General features: G+C 36.9%; 1 protein-coding gene across 3 annotated transcripts in view; it reads right to left on the bottom strand.

The window, feature by feature from the left end:
* Window positions 1–24,035, bottom strand: part of chico (insulin receptor substrate 1 chico) — a 69,527-nt gene that overhangs the window by 10,771 nt on the left and 34,721 nt on the right. For 2 of the 3 annotated variants that reach the window (XM_083115525.1, XM_083115527.1), the window contains exons 9-14: window positions 16,095–16,187; window positions 9,454–9,640; window positions 7,120–7,313; window positions 4,781–4,944; window positions 3,165–3,243; window positions 966–1,181 (exon numbers count right to left, since the gene is read on the bottom strand). In XM_083115525.1, the coding sequence (XP_082971651.1) occupies window positions 966–1,181; window positions 3,165–3,243; window positions 4,781–4,944; window positions 7,120–7,313; window positions 9,454–9,640; window positions 16,095–16,187 (933 nt within the window). The remainder of the gene's footprint in view (window positions 1–965; window positions 1,182–3,164; window positions 3,244–4,780; window positions 4,945–7,119; window positions 7,314–9,453; window positions 9,641–16,094; window positions 16,188–24,035) is intronic. The other variant, XM_083115528.1, reaches the window with a different exon arrangement.

The raw sequence follows: 24,035 nt of genomic DNA, 5'->3' as shown, positions 1-24,035 counted from the left end.
ATTTCGCATTTTGCAGTTCATTTTGCATCATTTTGTGACAAAAGAGGGTAGGAAAATGCACCTCACACCTTTCAGAAACATGAAAAATGAACATTAGTATGTGTTATTTCACATTTCGTGTTTTCGTCAAAAAAGAAATATGCATGCCTCTAATAATTACTGATTTAATTGACCATAAACCAATGACTGACAACTTTAATTACAACTTAATGATAAGTTAGCATTTTAAAAGTGAAACAGGGATTCCGTATACAAAAATTAATGTCTGATAATAATCATAATTTCACATGATTTAATCAATAGAGGAAGTTTTCTGGTAAATAAAATAAAATTTCTCTGTTATAGCGGTGAAAAAGCATATCCCTTCTAATAGCACATTTATGTTGTTACCAGAATATTAAGTTTGTTCCTGTATAAAGGGGTCCATTTTTGCTTCTCAAATATTTACAGCAGAATTAATCAATTTTCTGTGAATTGCATAACTCTCAGGATAATTCTGACTTCAGAAAGTGTTGCGTCGTTAAATAAACTAACTTTCATGTTTAAGAGTCTATTTCGCATTTTGCAGTTCATTTCGCATCATTTTGTGACAAAACAGTGTAGGAAAATGAACCTCACACCTTTCAGAAACATGGAAGATGATCATTATAGCATGTAATTTCACATTTAATGTTTTCGTCACAAACAAAATATGCATGCCTCTAGTAATCAATTATGAAAATAACTATTGTCTAATTCTGCAGTGTTCACTTTTGCCGCACAATACTAGCATAGAATTAATAATAATAATAAAAAAAATGCATGTTGCATAATTCCTCCTCATGAAACTTGGACTTCACAAAAGCATCAGGTGGCCATTTACATGCCCACAGAAAGACTAAAAGTATCAGACAGGATTGGTAAATAAATCTGCCCCAATATTTACAGACATTCTGTATTGGTTCGGCACTATTAGTACAACTTACCGTCTCCTATACTTCTGTTAGAGTGCAGAGGATCCATGTCCACGTAGCCATCATCGCTAAGGACAGGAGCGAAAGGAACATAACCATCGGGCGTCTCCTCTGCAAGGCTGCTCGTCCTGCTGTGGTTGGCGGAGCTTGACAGAGGGATGTGGGAACTGCTGGTGAGCGACCTCCCCAAATATGGCAGTCGGGAGTTTGTTTCCTTTGGAGGCTCACCTGGAAACAATGTCGCAATTTTTATCGCATGTTCAACAACAGTAAAACTACAATGATACCATTCAGAGATCCATATTAGTCACAAATTTGTTGTGCACAATTCCACTATTGTTTGCAGGAAAAGATGGGAAGGAGTTTAAAAAGTTTGAAATTTTAATACACTGTTTTCAACCCGGCATCTTGGAAAGTGTGAGCTGACATTTTTCAGGAACCAGTAGCTGAAGCAGTTATAATCAAGGATGCAATTTTTTTAAAAAATTAATATGTTTCATTATTGTACTAAAACATTTAAGGTAAAAAAAAATATTAGAATGCAGCAATAATTGGACATTATCCATTGTCTAACTACACTTATTCTAACACAATGTTTCGAGAGAGCACCTTTCCCTCATCAGTGTGAAAGAATGAAACATTCAAATCATAATTAGAACTAGAAGAAGCCTACATACATCACACACAGTATTCAGTGTTGGGTACAATACTCACAAAACGTAATGTGCTTTGCTTCCAGACGTGACATGTTACAATTGCTTTGACATACAATACAGACATTTAAGTGTTTACACATCTGTTTTCTGTAGTGCATGTTTTCCAAGCAAATTCAAAACAACACAACATGTCATGTTGGCAAATAAATCCTTCTGTTCTCAATTTATCAGGTTAACACATGTATCACAGTACTGAAGTATTTTTACAATTACTTCTGGAAATGTGGTAACATGTTACTATCTCTAGTACTGAAGTTACCACTTACCAATGAAATACAGAAAAAGTAATATTTTACTTGCGCAGGGTGGCAGCCACTCCAGGACAATGATATAATTCAAGTATAATCCTCTTGTTTGCATTGCAAACTTTCCAAAAATTCAAGGGTACACACAGATGGTTTCTCTATGTCAATCATATGTATTACTGCCTCTCATCATGACGTACAAATATATTACCAATACAAAGGGTCTGTGCGATTCAGATTTATCCAAAAATTCTAATTCAATCCAATTAAATGGTATAGATATTTAAAGTATTTTAATTTAAGGTACAGAGTTTAAATTTGGCATTTCACACACTAAGTCTCGAAATACATCTAAAAACACAAGTCAAAAATGTTACGGGATGTACTGATCTACGAAAAATTGTTAACCATATAAGTAATTCGAACTCAAATTTAACTAATTGACTTCAAGATATCTTATCTTGCAATAGTCTTCCGTCTGTCAGATACACTGTTCTTCAAAGGACACTAGCAAAGTGAAGGGATTGAGAGAATTCTGCTTTCTTTTCCTTCATCAATAAAAATAAAAGCTAAACTCCATACCAGCTAATTGTAGACCAGGCGAACGAGAACAAGTCTCTGTGCAAGAAGAGACGTGAGACGGCTCCACCAATGAACAGCGAGAGAAACGGGATTGTGTAATGGGCGACGGGAGTTACGCGATTTCCTCCTTCTCTCTGTAAGCGTTGCAAACTTTTGGAAAGGATAATACCGAACGCAAATAGCAAACTGACCGTATTTTTGTCTCCAGCTCCGTTTAAGAATTTATTAGGGAAATATTATGGATAAAACTGCACGAGCAAATTTTGACAAGCCGTGCATTTAGCGTACAGACTAAGGTCTGAACCGTACGTCCGTACATGTACGATCAGGACTGTACGGTTGGCAACACTGCACTTTCACCACTCGATTTTCCTCCTCCTCCTCTGCCGATATGTGCGGCCCTGCTCTACAGTTAGCCGGGACAGAGTATAAACTGTGAAATCTTGCCTCAGGGCACATATAAATATGTATAAATTCAATGGAATTTGGATTAATAAAAGTTACAATTTTTCACATCTACGGAGGAAAATTCCTGCAGAATTCCTGCTGAGAAGCCACCCTCTTGCATTACATTGTTTCCCAATTCGGTTTGTACTGCATATGACAATAATCTTGATGCAAACTTCAATTAAAATGTTGGCTAACGTACTTTGAAGGACAATACTTACCCGGACTCATAGGCATGTAGCCGCCAGGGGTTTCAAGGGGTGAAGAACCACATGGACTGTACATCTCCATGTAAGAGCTCTGGAAAGAGTACACAATCCTTTCAATAACTTTACATTAGCTATCACGTAACATAGTCAGTTATAATACAGAAATTTCTTAGAAATGAAAGCACTTCAACATTATATTTGCTTTCCTGCATTTTGAAAAAAAAAAACATTGTATTCAGATTAAAAGTTTTATTTTAAGCTCAAAGAAAGCAAGTTTGAGTACATTTCTGCAAAGATCCCATTTCTTCTGGCAAAACATATTTCCAAGCAATTATAAATTAAACTTTCACAATATTCTGTCACAATTTAACATACTGATAACTACATTTTAGATCTGAAAGTGTACATTGTATTGAAGAGAATAAATTTTAGGGATGGGCAGATATGAAATTTTGGCCGATACCGATAAAGTACGGATATAAAATTTACCGATACCGATAACCGATATTTCTACCGATCCGATATAAAATTAGAAATGGTCTTTGAAGAACTTGAAATGATCATTGATCTCCTTAATAAATGTGTGTTTCAAGGTGACTGCAGTGCAAAAGAAGTTGAATATTTAGACATTTACTTTTTTAGAAGGAAGGGCATGGAGATTATCCACAAAAATTACAACAAAATTGCAGAATTTTGCACTAAATTATAAAATATATATCGATATATCAGATTGGTAAAATAATCGGTAATTTTACCGATACACTGATATGCCTATATCGGCCAATACCGTTAGAGTACCGATTAATAGGTCCCATCCCTAATAAATTTTATTCAACATTGTTTGAAATAATTGAACAAAAATTAAATTATAAAAAACATTTTCATGTAGGTTATCTCCCAACAAGAAGGTGGCTCAAGGAAAAGTGAAATTTATTTTCATGCCCAAATCCTAATAAGTACAAAAAACATTGCATTTCCCCTGAATTTACTAGGTTTTTGGATTTATTTTGAAAAGCACTGATCTGTCTACTTCCACATCAGTGGGTACCCTGTACATAAAAAATCTTTGGAATATTTAAGTTCTATGAGCAATATGTAGTACTCAAATGCAACAACAATAAGAAAAGTCTTGTATACTGTTTGTAACACAGGAAAATTTGTATTGCTATTATTAATAAAATCAGAACTTTGGATTTTCTTTCTTTGTTACAAGTGGTCCCAAGAAGGTGGAACAACTGGTCAAAGGGTCAAAATTACGAACTTACCTAGCCAATTTTTTAACATTCTATAAACTAACATTTTAAAACTAACACTGGAATTTCATTAAAGATGTGGCTTTCACAATTATTTTATTGAACACAAAACTAATGTTTGATAACAACTAAAATAATAAATAATTTATAAAAATCTGTTCTACCTTATGATTTAGCACACACAGATGTTTTACAATGCCATCAGTGTTTTAAAGTAGCAACAACAAGGACCAAGTGGCTCAGTTGGTAGAGTAGAAATTCCAGAGGCCCAGGTTCGAGTCCTGCTTGAGCCTTACTTGTTAGCTTAAATTTCTGCATTATAATAATGCACTTACACTTTGCAATTAATTCACCATATCCATTTACATATCTTACCTGTGATGGAGACCCTGACTTAAATCCACTAGAATTCAGAATGGGGGAATATTTGAGCTGCCCTTTACCCACAGTCATGGGCTGTATTGGAAGGCTAAGAACGGCTGTAGACTTGTCCATGCGCATGTAGCTACTGTTCTCGTCATCAGCCACGCTTGATATGCCTGGAAATGTTTTGAAATATTAGCTTTCATCAGTCACAGAAGTTGTTTACTTGATGCTTCATACACAAAAAGATATATTAAGTTGCAAGTTATTATACAAAGCATAAATTGTGATAAGAATTTTCTTTCACGTATAAAAACAAATAAACAAACATAAATACTATGATACAGGGTGATACTGGCCTTTTTCATCTTGTCACAGATTCTCGATCATTTCTTCTACATTTACCCATTCCACTATTCACTTCATCTGGCCACGTCATGTCACGTCACCCCTTCCACCATACCTGTTCATGTTCGTGTTTTTGAAGCACATTAATTCAGGAGAAATTTTCGTTTCAGACCAAGTGAGATGAGATGGGCCGGTTTTCTGTTCCCAACCCTGCAGCACCAACACTACTGAATCCACCCACTTGTGCATCATAGCAAATGCAGTGAATGAAACTGGGCAATTTATTTTTAATCTTTAAATATCCAGTGGATAACCTGGAGCCAGGGATTGTCCGGATGCCATATGGCGATTGTCCTAATGTATTTTTATTTTCCTGTAGTTTACGGTTATTACAAGCATAAGAAAACAGTTTTTCTTTGTGATGTTTCAGGAGTCGAGTCCTAATGTCATTTATTCAAAGCTATTGTTGCTATTTCAACCCCATTTTCTCTTTTTCTTTGTGGCCTCCTTGATGGCGCAGTGGTAGTGTCACTGCCTTGTAATTAAGGGGTCCCAGGTTTGATACCCGGTGGAGGCACACAAGTGGTTCGGATCCAACTTTAAACTGTAGGTCCAGTCCCGATTAGCCTTACTGTGCATAAAGTGGACTTAAGACACTAACTCAACTAACTAACTCTTTTTCTTTATGGCAGTGCTTAGCAGTACATGACTATGTGAATTACAACTCAATAGGAGAATTGAAAAAAAAAAAGAGTTTCTAAAGCATGGCTTTTTCAAATGTGCAGGCATGTAAAAAAGAAGTCACAGAGTTGAAATTTGTTTTATTTGGAAAGAGGACGAGGGGGTGTTTGGACCTTCACAAGAAGTGATTTTTGACATTCTACATCCCAAAATGGTCAGTCAGAAGAATGACCACAATAATCAAAGTGAAGAGAAAAATTCTAAGATATACGAGGGTTGGGCAGAAGTCATCACAACAATATTTTTTGCGACAATTCAGGACCGGAACAAAAATTTGAAATATACAAATGGAAGAGGACTCTCTATGAAATTGAACAATGTATGAACAAGGCAGGTCATGTGTACCAGTGGTTGTTAGGGAAGTGCCTAAAAACTATTAAAAGAAAAAGATCCATTCTGCATGTGTATTAGTCACAGCTACATTGTCAGTACAAAAATAAAAGTGGCACAAACAAAGCACCCTATTAACCCTCAAAGTACTCCCCCAGAGAATCCACATCATGCTGCCAACGATGTAGGTGACTGTTTTGGACCGAGAGGAAATTACCATCGCCATGAAAAGTGAGATGGGTGGATGGTATTCGACACCTCTCACACGTGGAAAACAGTCTCCCGCAAAAGAAAATTACTTGCCGTGACTTATGCCCCAGACCTCGTAGTACTGCAATGTATGTGCAACAATGCAAAGTCTAGTTGAATATCATTTTGATAGTTCATGGCAGAATATAAATAAATAAAAATATTTACGCAATACAGATAAAAAATCCAGTGTTGCCCCCTTTTCCCAGGGTTCTTAGTATAGGGATTATGCAAATTAGATAATGCTGGCCCCTGTGGCGGAGTGGTTAGCACATCACGCTGCGATGCCAGGGGTCACAGTTTCGAATCCTGGCCTGGGCATGGATGTTTGTGAGTGTCCATTCATCATATCATCACTCATTCCCATCTTCGTAAATTAGCCAAAAGTGGCACAAAAACCGAAGTAAAATAAAGCAAATCAATCACATTAGGTAAGACTTGAATGTACCACGAAATACCACTGACTTTAGGTTTTAGGGGAAATTGTAAACTTAGTTCCATCCCTGTTTTTTTTTTCTCTCTCTTTCTTCTGTGATTGATGGAATGGGATTTCAAAACTTCACTTCCCAGAAGATCCTGATTCTTTTTTCTAGTAAAACAAGGCCAACTTCAACTGTACAGGATAAACAGGTCCCACGCATCAATAGTTATTGTGCTTGAAATATATATGAACACTGGCCTACCTCCTGGTCCAGGCCAAGGGTCGTAGTCGTCGCTGTTCTCTTCCTGAATGGCAGGTTCATCAGGAGTCAGCGAGTGGCCGTAACGAGTCGAGCTCTGGATCGCATCTTGAGCAACTTCTCCGTACGCTGCTTCTCCATCCTCTATTGAGAGCGAGGAACCAGCAGAGTCCGTTGAACACGGTCCGGATGCTGGACTGGAATTCAAATCAGAGAACACAGTGAATCACAGGGTATGACTAAGCAGTGGCAGTGAGGTCAGTGAAGGGTGCTGCATCCTGAAGGAGCAATCTCTTTATAGGGTGTCTACCAAAATAACCAATTCAAAATTGTTGACTTTTTCATGACTATTTCTTGACCTGTTTTTTATCTTTCTTAACTTCATTGATACAACCCCTACATAGTAAAGTTGGAAATTAGCAATTAAGAAACTAAATATTTATTGATTCAAAAACTCCCCAAAAGGCCAGTTGTGACTGTGCCTTCATTCATCTTATCTTACCATCATTCATGCTCATCTTTGCAATTAGCCAAAGGAACAGAAAAGTGAAATAAAAAAAAAACTAATCAATCAGTCATTGTGATAGAAAAAATTCTTGACCACAAGTATAATTTGAAGCATTCCACCGAATAACGCTCTATGGCACATTTCAGTGAATGCAAGAACAACGAATAAAACCTGTTGTATGTTACTGGACTACAGCAGAAACAACATAAACCCTTATGCAAACACAGTAGCAATCTTTGGGCAACATCCGACCTTATGACTGGCCAGCTTGTAGCCTGTAGAATCAGGGCCTCAGCATGATTTCACTGGTAACTCAGCATATTCCCAAAAGTGCCATACAGCGTTATTCGGTGGAATGCTTCATTTCTTGAGTTACTTGTTGATTTCTTAACTTGTCCTTGACATTCATGACTTGTTTGACTGGTAGACAATTAATTACACAAAATTGGATGAAAGAAAACTGAATTCAGTTGATATAGTGCGACTACAAACAAAAGAACCTTCAGCCAGAAGCCTTCCCACATCTTCCCCTCCACCAATTCAGCTCAGACAATGGGGAAGGCTGCTCCACCTTACCCCTTCCCTCCACGTTCAAGTATGATGCACACAACATGCAGTTCTGCACAAGGTTCTCTTTTCTTGTGGTACCACTATGTTAAAGACAACTAAAAGTCATACTTAATTTTAAAACAATTTAGACGCTTTAATAGGGATCTAACATTAATTGATAATGTTGCTGGTATCTGGTGAAGTGTGCACATCATTGCTGTATTGGCAATATTACCTATATTTTTATTGATCTCATACCTAAAAGTAACCTATAATTTAGTGACAATCCTATCGTTTTATTACAATTTTTATGTACATAAACACATAATCCATACACCCTACTTTTATAAACCAAAACCCATAGCGCAGTCACCTAGCTACTATATACATTAATTAAGCAGGTTAATGAACAATATATGTTCTGCAAGGAACATTTGCAATTTGATAGCTGTTAATGCTGGTTATAGATATTAGGAAATTTTCTATTGGTACTGGCAGCCCCCGTGGCAGAGTGGTTAGCACATCGCACTACAACACCAGCGGTTCCGGGTTCGAATCACGGCCTCGGCATGGATGTTTATGAGAATCCATTCATTAATTTCATCACATCATCATTCATCATCATCTTCGCAAATTAGCCAAAAAGTGGCACAAAAAGCGAAGTAAAATAAAGCAAATCAAGAATTTTACACTGACCCATCTATAATTATTAATTAAAATTACACACTTTCTAAAAGCTACTGATATGACTTGTCTTTGTTTGTGTACTAACAAACACTTACTGCCTGACACTTGACTCTTCATCCTCCTTGGCACTAATCCTTGGAGGCTCTGCTGTCAAATGATGAGTCATGTGTCATAAACCAAGCCAAACATTTCCATACTGCTGTCTGCTAACTTGTGACCTTTATATTGCATTATTCCACTGACGCAAGAAATGTTGGCGATTTACGTACAACCCAATAGGTTAATCGGGACTGCATCTACAGTTTGAAATGGGATATGAACCACTACGTGCTTCCAGCAGGTATCTACCCCAAGACCCTTTGATTACAAGGCCATGAAATTACCACCATGCCATCAGGGAGGCTGTAGATGTATTTGCAAATTTGCCATATTTCTCTAGACTCCACTCATCCTTGAGTGAAATTTCAAAACTATTTTTTTTCCTTAAAGGTACATAGTAAAAAAAAGAGCTAACACACATGAAAACGCAAACAAAATGTACATACAAGAAGAATTAATATATGCAGATCATTTAAAAAATACAAGACACTTACCTAACAGGACTAGAACCCACAGGTGGGGAGTGTGAAATAGTTGGCCTAGAGTACATGGAATGAGGGCGTCCACAGCCGGGAGCGAGGTGAGTGTTCCGGTTTGAATGCGGAGGAGGGGGTGGATGTCCTTCGCTGATCGTTCGAGCACGAGATGGGAGACTATCGCACCTCTCTCTGCTGGACGAGCCTACAAGAAAAAGCCTTCTAAGCACCATATTACACTAATGCCACTAGTGGCAATGACTGAAGGTATTGTGTAAACATGAAAGAAAAGTGCGACGAAATGTGCATTCTGGATATCTGCTTCTTAGTGCAATTAAACTATGCATTTTACAGTCGGTACAGTCAGGAGACTATTGCCGCTTTTATGCAAACATTACAACACATTGTACAGGGTAATTCAAAATGAATTGTACAAAAAGAAACCATACCTGTTACTATAACATGATAGTTTACCTTTCCAGGTTTCATCTGGCAACATTGAAACAAAAGGCTCGTCATCCAAAATGGCGGCATCAGCGAAAGAAAATGTGTGATAGAATATACAAAAACTTCATCGGTTACCGTTGTGACTACGTACAACAGATAAATGCTTGTCGATGAATGTCCGTAGAAACGTGTAGTTTGTGTGCCAAATAACTTGATGAGTTGATCTTTCATGTTACATCGATAATTGTGAATTACATTCATTACACCAGTCACAGGTGTGGTTTTTGTTTTTGTACAATTCATTTTGAATTATTCTGTACAACTGATATTCTTTTTTGGTAAGCCAAGTAATGGTAAATATCACAAGGCAAAGTTGTTTTCAAGGATGTGGCACATGGAAGTAGGAGAAATTTCAGCATTGTAACGGCAATTTACTCTTGATTGTATGTCTATTCTCAGTCCCTAATGACAACATTCTATCTTCTTGCAGGGGAAAGCGAGTGACAAAAAGTGTTCTTGCAAGACGTAGAACATGCATGCACATCAATTGTTAAACATAGCATATGTTACTTGTATGTAATACAATGAAGAACAACTACACTTGCACAAAAGTGAATATACAAATTGACCACTCAAAGCCAAAGCATGCACAGGAGGAATGTATTTTCTTTGGTGCAGGGAACACAAAGGTGAAACACTTAATACGGAACATTTAAAACTATACACAATTTAGAATCTTTAACTTACTTGCAGAAGATGGATATTGCAACATATTTAAGAAAAAAATCAATTTTGCCTCTGTACATCCTTGTAACAGTTTGCAAGGTCAGTTTAAACATAGAAATACTTCCACATTTGTATAAAGGACTGCAAAACCATTATTTTATGTATACAGTATGAACAAGTACTGATATATATTTTTAAGAGAAGAAATATATACAAGGCTGCTATGGAGATTCCCCTACAGATTGCCAAGATGGGCGAGAAATTATCCAGTGTATCACCTTTGCTATCAGTGTTGCCAACAGAAGTCCCTAAATCTCCACAAAAAAAGTTGCTAGTTCAAAGACTAGTGGTGTCAATACCTTTGAAGCTGTTACAAAAATGCATCTAAAAACATTACACCATTTCAAATCCTTATTAGAGAAGTCTCTGCAGATGAAAATATGAATAGGGAAAGGTATTATGTAAATTCTTAAGATTTATCATTAAAGAAAGCCTAATGTAGTCACTGGTTGCTTTTCTGTAAATTACGGCACCGACTGGCATTACAAAATTCACCATATTTAGTGACTTCTTGCTACAGTTGACAACTATGTTTAGCATTCCTTTCCTGCTACGAAAGCAATTCTATTTCTGTAGAGAAATTCATACAATGTTGGATAACAGCATTGGGGATCGCACTCAAATTGAAGTAACACCTATTCTGCATTATCTAGAAAATATTAAGGTGCATTTCAAGTCATAAAAACAATGATAGGTGAATATCTGAATGAACGAACAACAGGCAATATTCAGTGGAAATTGAAGTAATACCTGTCACCACTGTGGTTTGGGTATGAGGAACTATGCCCATCCTAGCTTACACATGCAAAGCAAAGATGTCCCTTTGCCCTGAGAGCTTGGTACCCTTCAGTCCATAACCATACCTATCACCAATACCATGTTTTCAAGTTATTTATAAAAATACTTTTTATTGCCCATTTGTTCAAACATTATTTGCTAAATAATCTTTTTTTACAACTCATTATACTTAAGTGCACCTAACACTTTCTGCCAACAAGATCTAATATAAAATAATAACTATATTAAATCACAGTGTTTTATTTGTAGACCTGGCACATAGTATTTTGACTTGCACTCACCACTAGCTGTGGCCAGTATAACCACTGACTGTCCACTTTTTTTATACGTGGGTCGTTCAATATATAAGTTTCCGTATGCTGTAAAAAAATATTTTTAAGATACATTAGAAAACTATACATACATGTGTAGGAGGATCCTTCCTCACTTCTTAACATAATCCCCATAGAGATTCAGGCATTTGTCCCACCATTGCACCAATTTGTCCACACCCTTTGCAAGAAAATCAGGGCTCTGGCTATTGAGCACTATTCTCACATTACGCTTCACTTCTTCATCGGTTTCGAAACGGTAACCTTGCAATTCAGACTTTAACACCGGAAAAATATGGAAATCACTCGGCACTAAATCGGGGCTGTATGGAGGGTGGGGCAGCGGTTCCGACCCCAATTCTTCAATTTTGTGTTGTGTTTGCACTGCTGAGTGGGGGCGAGCGTTATCATCAAGAAGAATGACACCAGCTGGCAGGAGACCTGGTCGCTTATGTCTAATTGCGTTTTGTCAGTTTATCGAATGTTTGACAATAACGGTCAGCAATAATTGTTCTTCCTCATTCCAAAAAGTCCATAAACAGAACGCCCTTAGCATCCATGCTTCTGAACTCCTTATGACGCGAGGCCGCGTTTTCCGAACAAGCATTTACTTTTCGCCCTTGAGCGCATGCGCCTTCACGTCTCATAACGAATCGATTGTTGTTCCTTGTAGACGAAAGATGGAGCTTGTCAACCATGTGCTTCTTTTTAATGGCATTGCTTTATACAATATTTTATAGCACAGGGAAACTTATATATTGAACGTTCCTAGTAATTACCTATAATGAGACGGTCAACTTGCTATGTGCAAATGTGATAAAACGTTCCACATTTACACATAAAACACTATAAGTGAAAATACATAATAATTTTATTACATTATACCTTTTCATTGACTTTAAACTTGTGGCAAGTTTCAATTTTGATCTGAACTCCCAAGAACATCTTTCATACATTTTAAAACATCTGTGTGTGCATATTTACTCAATGTACATAAACCAAGAAGTATTACACTGACACGAGATAACCAATAGTGCACCAAAATGAATATCAAAATAGCGAAAATTTACTGCACATTCAGTTCCTTCGTCAGCTTACGTGATAAGAATATCATGCTAATACCTCATGGTTTCTTTTTTTTTACTCAAAATAAATAAGTAATCAAACTGTCAAAAAACAGGCATTCACTCTCACTGGTAGCAACATGTGAACATTGGCACATTAAAGCTGTTCACAATAGTTATGTATGTTAATGTACAGGTAACATGACAAGTATAACATACGAGGGTTGCTCAGAAAATAATGCCCCTCATTTTTTTTTCTCATTCCTGAACGAAGAGAGCAGTCTGCTAATGGAAGGGTAGAAATATTGATTGAAGTATAATGCCTGCATGTGGGTAAGTACATGGTCGTTCGACAGATAGTACCACAGTAGTGGTCCATGAAAATATTGTATGTGACTGAGACACGTTACAAACAATGAGCTGTAATTGAATTCTTAGTGGCGGAGAAAGGAACTGTGGGAAACATTCGCAAACGGTTGTGTGCTGTGCATGGAATTTCTGCAGTCAATAGGAGCACTGTTGGGTGCTGGATGCAGAGAGTTAAGGCTTCAGGAAGTGGAGAAACAGAGCTGCATGATTGGCAGTGATCTGGGAATTCTGTCACAGCCACCAGTCCAGACATGTTGCAGCGTGCTAATGACATTATTCGTGCAGATCGGTGCATCACAAGTTGGCTATACAGCTTTCCATCAGTATTGATGCATTGGGGTATTCGAAGGTACTCGTATGTGCAAGTCCTCAAAGTCTCGCAACTGAGCACAAGCCTCCGAACCCAGGCTGTGCCCCTTCCCCCTACAGTCCTGATATGGCATCATCAGATTTCATCGGTTTGGGCCACTGGATGCCCTGCGTGGGACAAGGCTTTAACAGGACATGAGCATGATTCGTGCAGTAAGAACATGGCTACATGAACAGGACACAAGCTGGTACAGGGAAGGAATTCATGCCGTTGTTTCACGGTGAAGTAAGGCCGTAGACGTTGATGGAGATTATGTAGAAAAATAACATGTGAAGGAAACATGAAGTCATACTGTGAGTGATTTTCATACATTTTGAATAATTAGTTTCTGAAGAAAAAAAAAGTTGTGGGCAACCCTTGCATATAAATCTACCACAGACATATTCCAAAGACTGAACTGGCCAACATAGGCATTTGGCTGTATCAATAAAACTCGAACAAATTTTCTAATCTGATATATCTACAAATGCCTGTAATTTAGTGAAAAAAAATCGGCTAATGCAGTCACCTGTTCACGTATGTTAGTTAAAGAGATGAATGAATCATTCATCATTGAATATTTGAAAGTAAAATGGATTGGCAAAATATCAACCTACACAAGTTTTATATTTATACTTTATCGTTATCAACAAATATCAGTCAGTTTATCTGCAACACACAAACAGAATGTATTCAGCCTGAAAACTTCCTATTATTTGTTTACTTAGAATTGTCTGTTCTTATGTTTGTAACGTGAAAAACAGGATATGACATGGGGAACAAAGAGGAGGCTTAGAGAGGAGGGGGAAAACGGGGTCCTATTGGCTAATTGACACGAGGTTTGAAGATCAGTGCAGTGTTATCCTTCAAGTAATGAGATGCAAAATAATCTACCACAGTTCTAACACACTTCTAGAGAGACTAGCCAAGTGAGGTTGTGTGTTGTATGTGTATCTAGGGTAAGCTTGAAAATGTTCTGGGAAACCAGGATGAAACGTTGCAGACAAAAAAAGAAACCACTAAAAAAAGTGGTTATGTGAACCTTCAAGAAGAACAAAGCTTACTTGAGTTTGTGTTTTAAGTCCACATTATGCACAGAAAGGCTAATCGGGACTGGACCTACAGTTTAAAGTGAGATCCGAACCAATATGTGCCTCCACCGGGAATCAAACCCGAGACCCATTGATTACAAGGCAATGAATCCACCACTGCACCATCAGACAGGCCTCGGTGCAGCTTACTGTAGCAGAACATGCATTTATTGGTGAAAAATATTTTTCAACACATAATCTATGTGTACAGTAATGTCTTTTTTTTTTGTTTGCTTGTGGGAGTCTTTCTGCTCAGATAGGCTAAATGGGACAAGATCTACAGTTTAAAGTGAGAACCAAACCACTGTGCAATGTGTCTCCAAATGAGCAAGTATGATCAATACTTAGGTACATGTTGCCTACATCTGCCAACAAAATAATGGACTGCCAAATGTTACTAACCAAGATTATAAACCACTAAAATGCCATCTTTTTCACTTTCCACATAAAATTAGTTCCAAAACCCATTAAGCTCTGCACATGCCACCATGGCAACAGACCACAGATAAGCATAATACCAGTCACAAAACTTCAAATTATGATACTGCAACAATATCTTAGTCGGTTTCCACCCCCAAAATCGACATTTTGGAAAAACAATACTCTGACTTCAGTTATTATTTTTTAGAATTTCTTGGATAGAATAAACTGGCATTCAAAAATATTTAAAAAAAACTCACAAGGAGGAGGCTTCATAGTTTTCATAGTAAGCAATCAAAGGTAGGGCTGCACAACTTTTGAAACACTCTGTATACGTTGTGACTGAATTGTTGTACCATTTCACATGATGTGACTACTTGAAACAATCCACATATTGTGTATAAAAAAATGTGAATTAGCACTACAAATAAAATAGTGTTTATCAATATTTGTTATAAAATGCCAAATTACTAAAATTATAATCAAAATGCATACTTTCCTATTTCCTACACCACCATTGAGCATGGAAGTTAACACAGCCCAACTAAAAGCTTACTCATAATCATAAACCTTGATTATAATAATTGAAATGTAAACTTTAAAACAAATGTAACTGTGGTGTACAGTTGTAGTAAGTGTAATGCGCAAGAAATGCAAACTGATGTTTGTTTATTAATCAATGCTCCAGCCTGATTTCAATACACTTATCATATCCTCTAATTTCAGCATATTTTTTTAAAAAAAAGTTGGTGAGGCAAATTCTGTAATTTTGAAAGCATGAAATCACCATACATACCTGTCACTTTACTTCTAAACACAAACTCACACACATATGTACAAAAATAAATATATATATATACAAATTAATAATGTGTTTTTGTGTTTAAAAAAGCCAAGGAAAGAAAATCCCTACGATTAACATGCCAAAGGAATCATGAAATGAAGTATGTGCATAAAACAAGAGCTGAAAAAAATCCCTTTTACCGCAAAATCCCCCCCAAATTTTCTGCTCTACGGTTTGTACCTGACACTGAATGGCGACGCTGGGACACATGGACAGTTGGGACATGAAGGGCAGCACGATGACCTGAACTGGGAACACTTCCATACACCAAGGCTGAAACAACAATCAATGCGACATCCAAACATCAGTTACTGAATGCTTACTGCGTGCTGCCTTCTGACAACAGCTAGATGTGTCTACAGTTCACAGCACACTGGTTCATCAAATGTATCCATGATATGCACAACTGTAACCTTATTATGTTGCATTCTATGTGTGCGAGATTACAAAAAACTACGGATGGGGCAGATTAATCAATACTCTTATTGGTATCAGTCGATATAGGCATATCTGTAAAATTAATGATAATTTTATCAAACCGATATCACTATAAATATCTTATACCTAATGCAATATTCTGCCAATTTGTTATAATTTTTAGAGAATATTATAAACATTTAAACTCCATTAATAGCCAGTGATGCTATGGCCTACCTGGCCTCATTCCAACCTGCCGTGATGGGAGATCAACTAATCATTTATGGGGTGAAGTTTTGTCAGCACGACGAACCCCCATTCGTTGTTGTGAGTTCCCGTGACCGGATTACACTACTCATTCGTAGCTCCCCAATTTCCTCACAATGGTGGATGGCCATCGGTCCCATACACAGGCTCAATTCTCAGGAGAAAAGTTGTTACGCTTCCCCCAGAATCAAACCTGCACGTGTTCCGTAGCTGGTGCCTAAAGCATGATGCCTCAGACCACACGGCCAAGGTGTGGGACCTCAACCCCCATTACCTACTTTTAAGACGTAAATGTCTCAATATGTAGCATCTTTTGGATTGCAGTCATCTGGTAACATTTATTACATAGGTCAATGAACCAACGAGAGCCTTCACGGACCGTTCACAATTTTATATCGGTACTTTATCGGTATTGAACAACATTTCATATCAGCCCATCCCTACATAAAAATCTTCAGACAAGGTAATCTACCTTGAACAATGTCCTACTAAAAATTGTCACTTCTCTCCTTGTAGCACAGATTCACGAAAACATTAAGGCTTGTTTTATTCCTGGTGAAGGCAGATTGCACAGTGGTTTAGATCTCATTTTAAACTGTAGGTCCAGCCACAATTAGCTTATCTAGGCATAAAGTGGGCGTTAACAAACCACCTGCCAGGTAAATTCTGAAAGTATACTTGCACAATACAACAGTGGCTATAAAACCTCAAAAGTATTGTAGTTAAATTCCATGAATTTTGGGAAGAATGGAACAAAACACCTGGCATTTGTACCTTTTCACGATAAACTGGTTAAAACGGTGTTTCCCATACAGAGTCAAAGAGTTACTACAGGTTTGGCAACATCTAGCATTCAATTCTGAATGAGCTGCGGTAGCTCAGTCATTACAGTGTCTGACTACCATGCGATACACCCAGGTTAATCCGCAGGCGGGACAGAACTGGGATTTTTTCCACCTGTTCAAGCAGCTCAGGTGCCCACCCAGCGTCCTATAAATTGGGCATCTGGAGGAAACTCTGAAGGGTAAAGGCAGCTAGAAGTGTGGTGCTGATCACATCCCCCCCCCCCCTTGGGACATGATCAAGGAAGTGTGGGGTCCAAACTCCACATACATTCATGGCATGGTGCAGAGCACAGGGGAGCACTTTACTTTTACTTTACATTTGATTCTGATGCCCAAGTGCACATGTCTGTAAGATATCCCACTGCCACAATGGAGATCCAGAGAGAGTAACTTCTCCAATCCGTAAGCAGCTCAGAGGCTGTGGCCTGATTGTGGTGTCAACCACACCACCTCCACTATGGCTAAGTTGAGAAAGTGTGGAGCCAGCATTATCATGCAACCATGGCAGATTAAATGCACAGGGCATAACTTCAAATTAGGGATGGGACAGATTTATCAGTACCCTATCGGTGTCAGCCGATATAGGCATATCATCGATATCGGTGCATCAGTTTATCGGTAAAATTACCAATCCGATATATCTATAAATATCTTACAATTTAGTGCAAAATTCTGCCATTTTGTTATAATTTTTATGAATACTCTCCATGTCCTACTTTTCAAAAAAAGTAAATGGCTAAATATATAACTTAATTTGGAAACACACATTTATTAAGGAGGTCAAGAACAATTCAGGTTCTTCAAGGACTATTTGGAATTTTATATCAGATTGGTAGAATATCAATTATCGGAATGAGCCAAAATGTCATATCAGCCAATCCCTACTTAAAATACAAATATACCAGACAAATTTCGATAGTTTACACTAACACTGGCACATCATGGTGAAAACTATCATACAGGTTTCAATGTGCGTCTTCCTATCCTCAAATCTTTGCAAGAGGCGAGATGAAGAGGCAAAAAATTAAAAGGAATACAAGAGGGGAACCCATTCTATTAGGTTGTGTAGAAAATTGGCACGACAGAAAATATAATGTGGGAGGGCTGAGCACACGTCAATTTTCATCTTGGAAGGTTTCCTACCGGAAAGACTTACTTCGACTGTGCTACTTTCTACCTCCGTGTGCAGTCGTTCCAGTGAATGTATGTCACATTATAAGGTTACAGATTAGCTTAAGATAAACATTTGAAATGAACCAACGTGACAAGGGAAAGGATTTCTCATTGTTTCTACAGCTAGAAAGATTCTGTCTTTCTCAAGAGATACTGCACCAATTAAAAGCTATGCATTACAAATTACATCAAAAGGCAACTCTTAGGAAACAACATAACTTACAACCACCCATGCTCATACATGGAAACTTACAAAAAAGCTGACATGACATATAGGGTGTCCACAAATATTCTCCGTGATTATAAACAGGCTTCGCATCACTCTCAGTGGTCCTATGATCATGAAATTGATGTCTCCTGAAAGAGTAACTCAAACATTCTCCAACTTTTCTCACGAACACTCGATGTGAGCCCCTCATGCCAAGCACCAGTCACTGAGGTGATATATCAACTTGTGCTACACACACTCCAGCATATCCATTAGGATGGATTCAAGGGCAGCAATGATATCTTTTCTGCACCCCTGCCTGAGAACACATCACTAATGCTGAAACGTAGCAGTACATGGAACATTGCCTTGCATGTGCACAAGGAAAAGCACCTCAAACATCTTTGACATAAGTACAAAAATGTATGAGTTACCCTTTCTGGAGACACAAATTTCATGGACATAACACCATCAACAATGATGCTGAACCTGTTTAAAATCACATAAATTTTTTTTTGGACAATCTGTATATATGCACCAAGGGGGAAAACCTTACTAGTGAATTAAAATTAATGGCTAGATTAAATGAAATTTAAAATTTAAAAACATCTCCCCTTACCAACTTCCATTTAGAATAAAAAATATCCTTTGAGGTTTCACAATTTCGTATTTATACTAATATACCAATGGTTGAATAACAGAACAAATTGGTTCAAATCACCTCAATGGCGTTAGGGACTCCATATTTGAATGAGAAGGAAACTTGCTACAATGGCAATTCAACAACAAAATATATTCATTGAAAGATTCTTTGATTACTGATGCACATGAAAATATTTTAGTGAGAAAAAATCTTAAAGTTGTGTAAAATGTTGAAATGTATCTATCTTGAGGAAAATCACAGGGCACCTTTCAGCAGGTTGAAATCAAAAAGTTTTGTCCTTAAAAAAGATACCTTTTGAGTCTGCGTGAGGTTATGTTTACTGGTCATCATAAGAGAGAAATGTTTAGAGAGAGGGGAGGGGGAGGGGGAAGGGAGGGGAGGAGAGAAGACGGAAAACAAGCAGTGGCACGACCAAGAATTCCACAAAAGAAAGACAGAACAACAGATATGAGTATGCCACTGCCATTTGTAATACTCATAAAACAATAATAATAAACTGCACATTAACGTGGCTTTTTACCAGAAATTTTGATAAGCTTTCAAATTAAATGTTATTATCTGCTCAGCCAGTAATTAGACCAACAATGAATTGGAGCAACGTAAATAAAATCCAAAAACTATAATGTGAATGTGTATAAAAAATACTGAGGAGAGATAAGTGTCACTGTAGATATGATTAAATTTGATGATCAACTGAGGGAAAAAAAAATTGCAGAAATGTATATCTAAATTTTGTTTTTATCTATTTATTTTTTATAAAGTGGCTTCCCTAGGCATGTTAGAACATTTACACAAAGAAGGATTTGCAGTTCAGCAGTTGGGTAAATCAAAGAGGACTAGTGAATTGTCTCAACTTTGGGCAACTGGACCATTGCTAGCGAAAATTGTTCTGTCATGGAATTACTGTGAATAACCAAGAAGTTTAGTTATGCAATTACAAAATTTAGTTATATGTAAAGCACACCAGGAAAGGACTAAATATGTTGATAGAATTCAATCTATATTATGCAAAAATAAAAATACAAAATAAGCAAATCTTCATTTAAAAAAAAGTTTCTAGTAAAATTCTAATTCAAATGCACTTGAAACACACAGCCTGCAGCATAAACAAAAAAAAATATTAACCCCAGGTAAAAACACTTAAAATTAGGGCTGAACCGATACCAATACACTTAAAATTAGGGCTGAACCGATACCAATACACTTAAAATTAGGGCTGAACCGATACCAATACACTTAAAATTAGGGCTGAACCGATACCAATACACTTAAAATTAGGGCTGAACCGATACCAATACACTTAAAATTAGGGCTGAACCGATACCAATACACTTAAAATTAGGGCTGAACCGATACCAATACACTTAAAATTAGGGCTGAACCGATACCAATACACTTAAAATTAGGGCTGAACCGATACCAATACACTTAAAATTAGGGCTGAACTGATAACAATACACTTAAGATTAGGGGTGAACCGATACCAATACACTTAAAATTACGGCTGAACCGATACCAATACACTTAAAATTAGGGCTGAACCGATACCAATACACTTAAAATTAGGGCTGAACCGATACCAATACACTTAAAATTAGGGCTGAACCGATACCAATACACTTAAAATTAGGGCTGAACCGATACCAATACACTTAAAATTAGGGCTGAACCGATACCAATACACTTAAAATTAGGGCTGAACCGATACCAATACACTTAAAATTAGGGCTGAACCGATACCAATACACTTAAAATTAGGGCTGAACCGATACCAATACACTTAAAATTAGAGCTGTACCAATACCAATATACTGGTATCTGATACCACTGGTATTTGCAGCGGAAAGTATCTGTTGCAATTTAATCACCAATTCTGGTTCATACTCTTCAGCGTTCAGGTGTCTTTTAAAATGCAAAAAATGCATGGAACACCCACACAAAGTGAAAATATCCTGGAAAATGTGCAAAATGTAGAATATTTCAGGGATAGATAATAATGGACTCAATTTTCTGAAGTATATATCGTATGTGAATGATCTACATAACATTTGAAAGAGGTCCTAAAGTTTCAAATACAACTACTAGAGTGCTCGCCTATCACACAGATGAGAGAGTTGGGTACTATGCAGCAGATTTTTTGTATTCATGGGTAAGTTTATTAAAAATGATTCAGCGACTGCGGCGCAGCGTGTGTTTTATCTTCATTTCAACATTGAATCTCCAAGTAAAAGCATTTGTCATTGGAATTGCCAATTCGAGCAAACATGCTGTTTTGGTCAGTTCTGGCTCACGAGATCACCCTGTGGCATTTTTTTGTGTGGCTTCATAAAAGAAGCAGTTTATGTACTGCCTCTACAAACAACTTTGAACAACCTAAAACCATATCAGAAGTGCGGTGAATTAAGTGGCAAAATACATTCTTCTTCGGGTGTGGAACGAATTCAACTACCATCTGGATGTTACACGGATGGCCAGAGAGGCACATCGAACATTTATAAACTTTATTGTAAGTATAGTCACATTTAATTAGAAACTTTAGGATGTCCTCTTTCAAATGTTATGTAGATCATTCACATGTGGTGCATACATAGGAAATATAGCCATACGAGATTGAGTCCATCTTTTTGAATCATGGTACTCCAACAGATCAACAGATGGAAAACGTGCATATTCAAATTATAAATATTCTGTACTTTCAGTCACAATTTTCAAGTATCAATATGAATCGGTATGAGTATTGGTATCAATAGGAATCAGTACGAGTTTTGACATCAATATTAATCGGTACGAGTATTGTATCAATAGGAATTGGTATGAGTATTGGCATCAATAGGAATCAGTACGAGTTTTGGCATCAATAGGAATAGGTATGAGTATTGGTATCAATAGGAATCAGTATGAGTATTGGTATCAATATTAATCGGTACGAGTATTGGTATCGACAGGAATTCGTACGAGTATTGGTATCGATAGGAATTGGTACGAGTATTGGTATCGATAGGAATTGGTATGAGTATTGGTATCGATAGAAATCGGTACGAGTATTGGTATCGATAGGAATCTGTACAAGTATTGGCATCAATAGGAATCAGTACGAGTTTTGGCATCAATAGGAATAGGTATGAGTATTGGTATCAATAGGAATCAGTATGAGTATTGGTATCAATATTAATCGGTACGAGTATTGGTATCGACAGGAATTCGTACGAGTATTGGTATCGATAGGAATCGGTACGAGTATTGGTATCGATAGGAATCAGTATGAGTATTGGTATCAGTTCAGAGTGGTATTGGCTAAGCCCTACTATAAATATTTAACAAACAACTTTCAACACTCTCCACTCCTCCAATACAAAACACACAAGAAAATACAGCATCTCATGTAAACTAAATTTCTGACAAATATATCTTCTAGGTAAATAATATGGTTTATTCTCACCGACATCTGAACTTACAAAATAACTGATTCTTAACTACCACTGCTTTCTTTACCTGATTTCAAGAAAAATCAAATCAAACCAAAATTTGTCGCAGTTTTGAAAAATAGAAAATACTTGTCCAGTCTTACTTTTTTAAAAAATAATACATATGTCCCAGCATCATCATATTACAATTCAGGAAAAATATGTAAAGAAATTCGGTACTGAATAATGTAACGAACCAAATTCATATGCTGAAAAAAATAATGACAACCAAACTGAGGTAACCGACTTTTACAAATCACAGACAACTCAGAAAGACAAAATATATTAACAATGCAGCTAAATATGGACTTGTTATACAGGAACTGCTTACCTGACAATCAACCACACATTATCCATGAAATGTACACTAATTCTCAATTTTTGATGTTACTATCTATCGTACATGCTTTAGTAACAGAAGCAACAAATACTTTACACACTTAATTTTATCTTATGCACAAATGCACAAACAAATACTTTCACTTTTCAAAGAACATGTTCCACATACTAAAAAGGGCATGCAAAGAGTTATTGACACATAATAAAAATGCTTTTATTACACATGTTATTTTTCTCATCACATACATCTATAGGAAACGCAAACAGTAGATCAATCAAATTATGTTTAATGCTTCTTCCCAAAATCATCACATCAGTAGTGAAAATGTCACTGACAATCCAGATTCTGTGCCAACAGTGGCCAGCGTAACAATATATGAACAGGTTGATATATATATATACGTGGAGGTTCGGCTAACAATATCATGAGACTCGCTTCCAAAGAATTTCATATTAGTCTAAATTGTGCCAAATGGTTAGTTATGTTTTACCACATTTCAAATATTTTCCCTTGGCGGTGGCCCTAGACTGTGAGCTTCCTGAGCTGATAAGAAAGTAATTTTTTTTCCTACTCGACATGTGAGTCGATGTGACTTCCATGAAATACTTTGCAAATTACTAGCACTGATTTTTTCTTTAATAAAAGTGAATATACATACATTCTAGAAATCTAGTTTTCACTAGAAACAGCATTCCAGATATCACCATATTAATGTCATTCTTAGTTCACAGGTCTGATACACT

The sequence above is a fragment of the Lepisma saccharinum genome, chromosome 30 (genome assembly GCF_977018435.1).
Source record: "Lepisma saccharinum chromosome 30, izLepSacc3.1, whole genome shotgun sequence".
NCBI lineage: Eukaryota > Metazoa > Arthropoda > Insecta > Zygentoma > Lepismatidae > Lepisma > Lepisma saccharinum.
The sequence above is the reverse complement of the archived record's forward strand: the minus strand, read 5'-3'. Positions and strand labels throughout refer to the sequence as shown.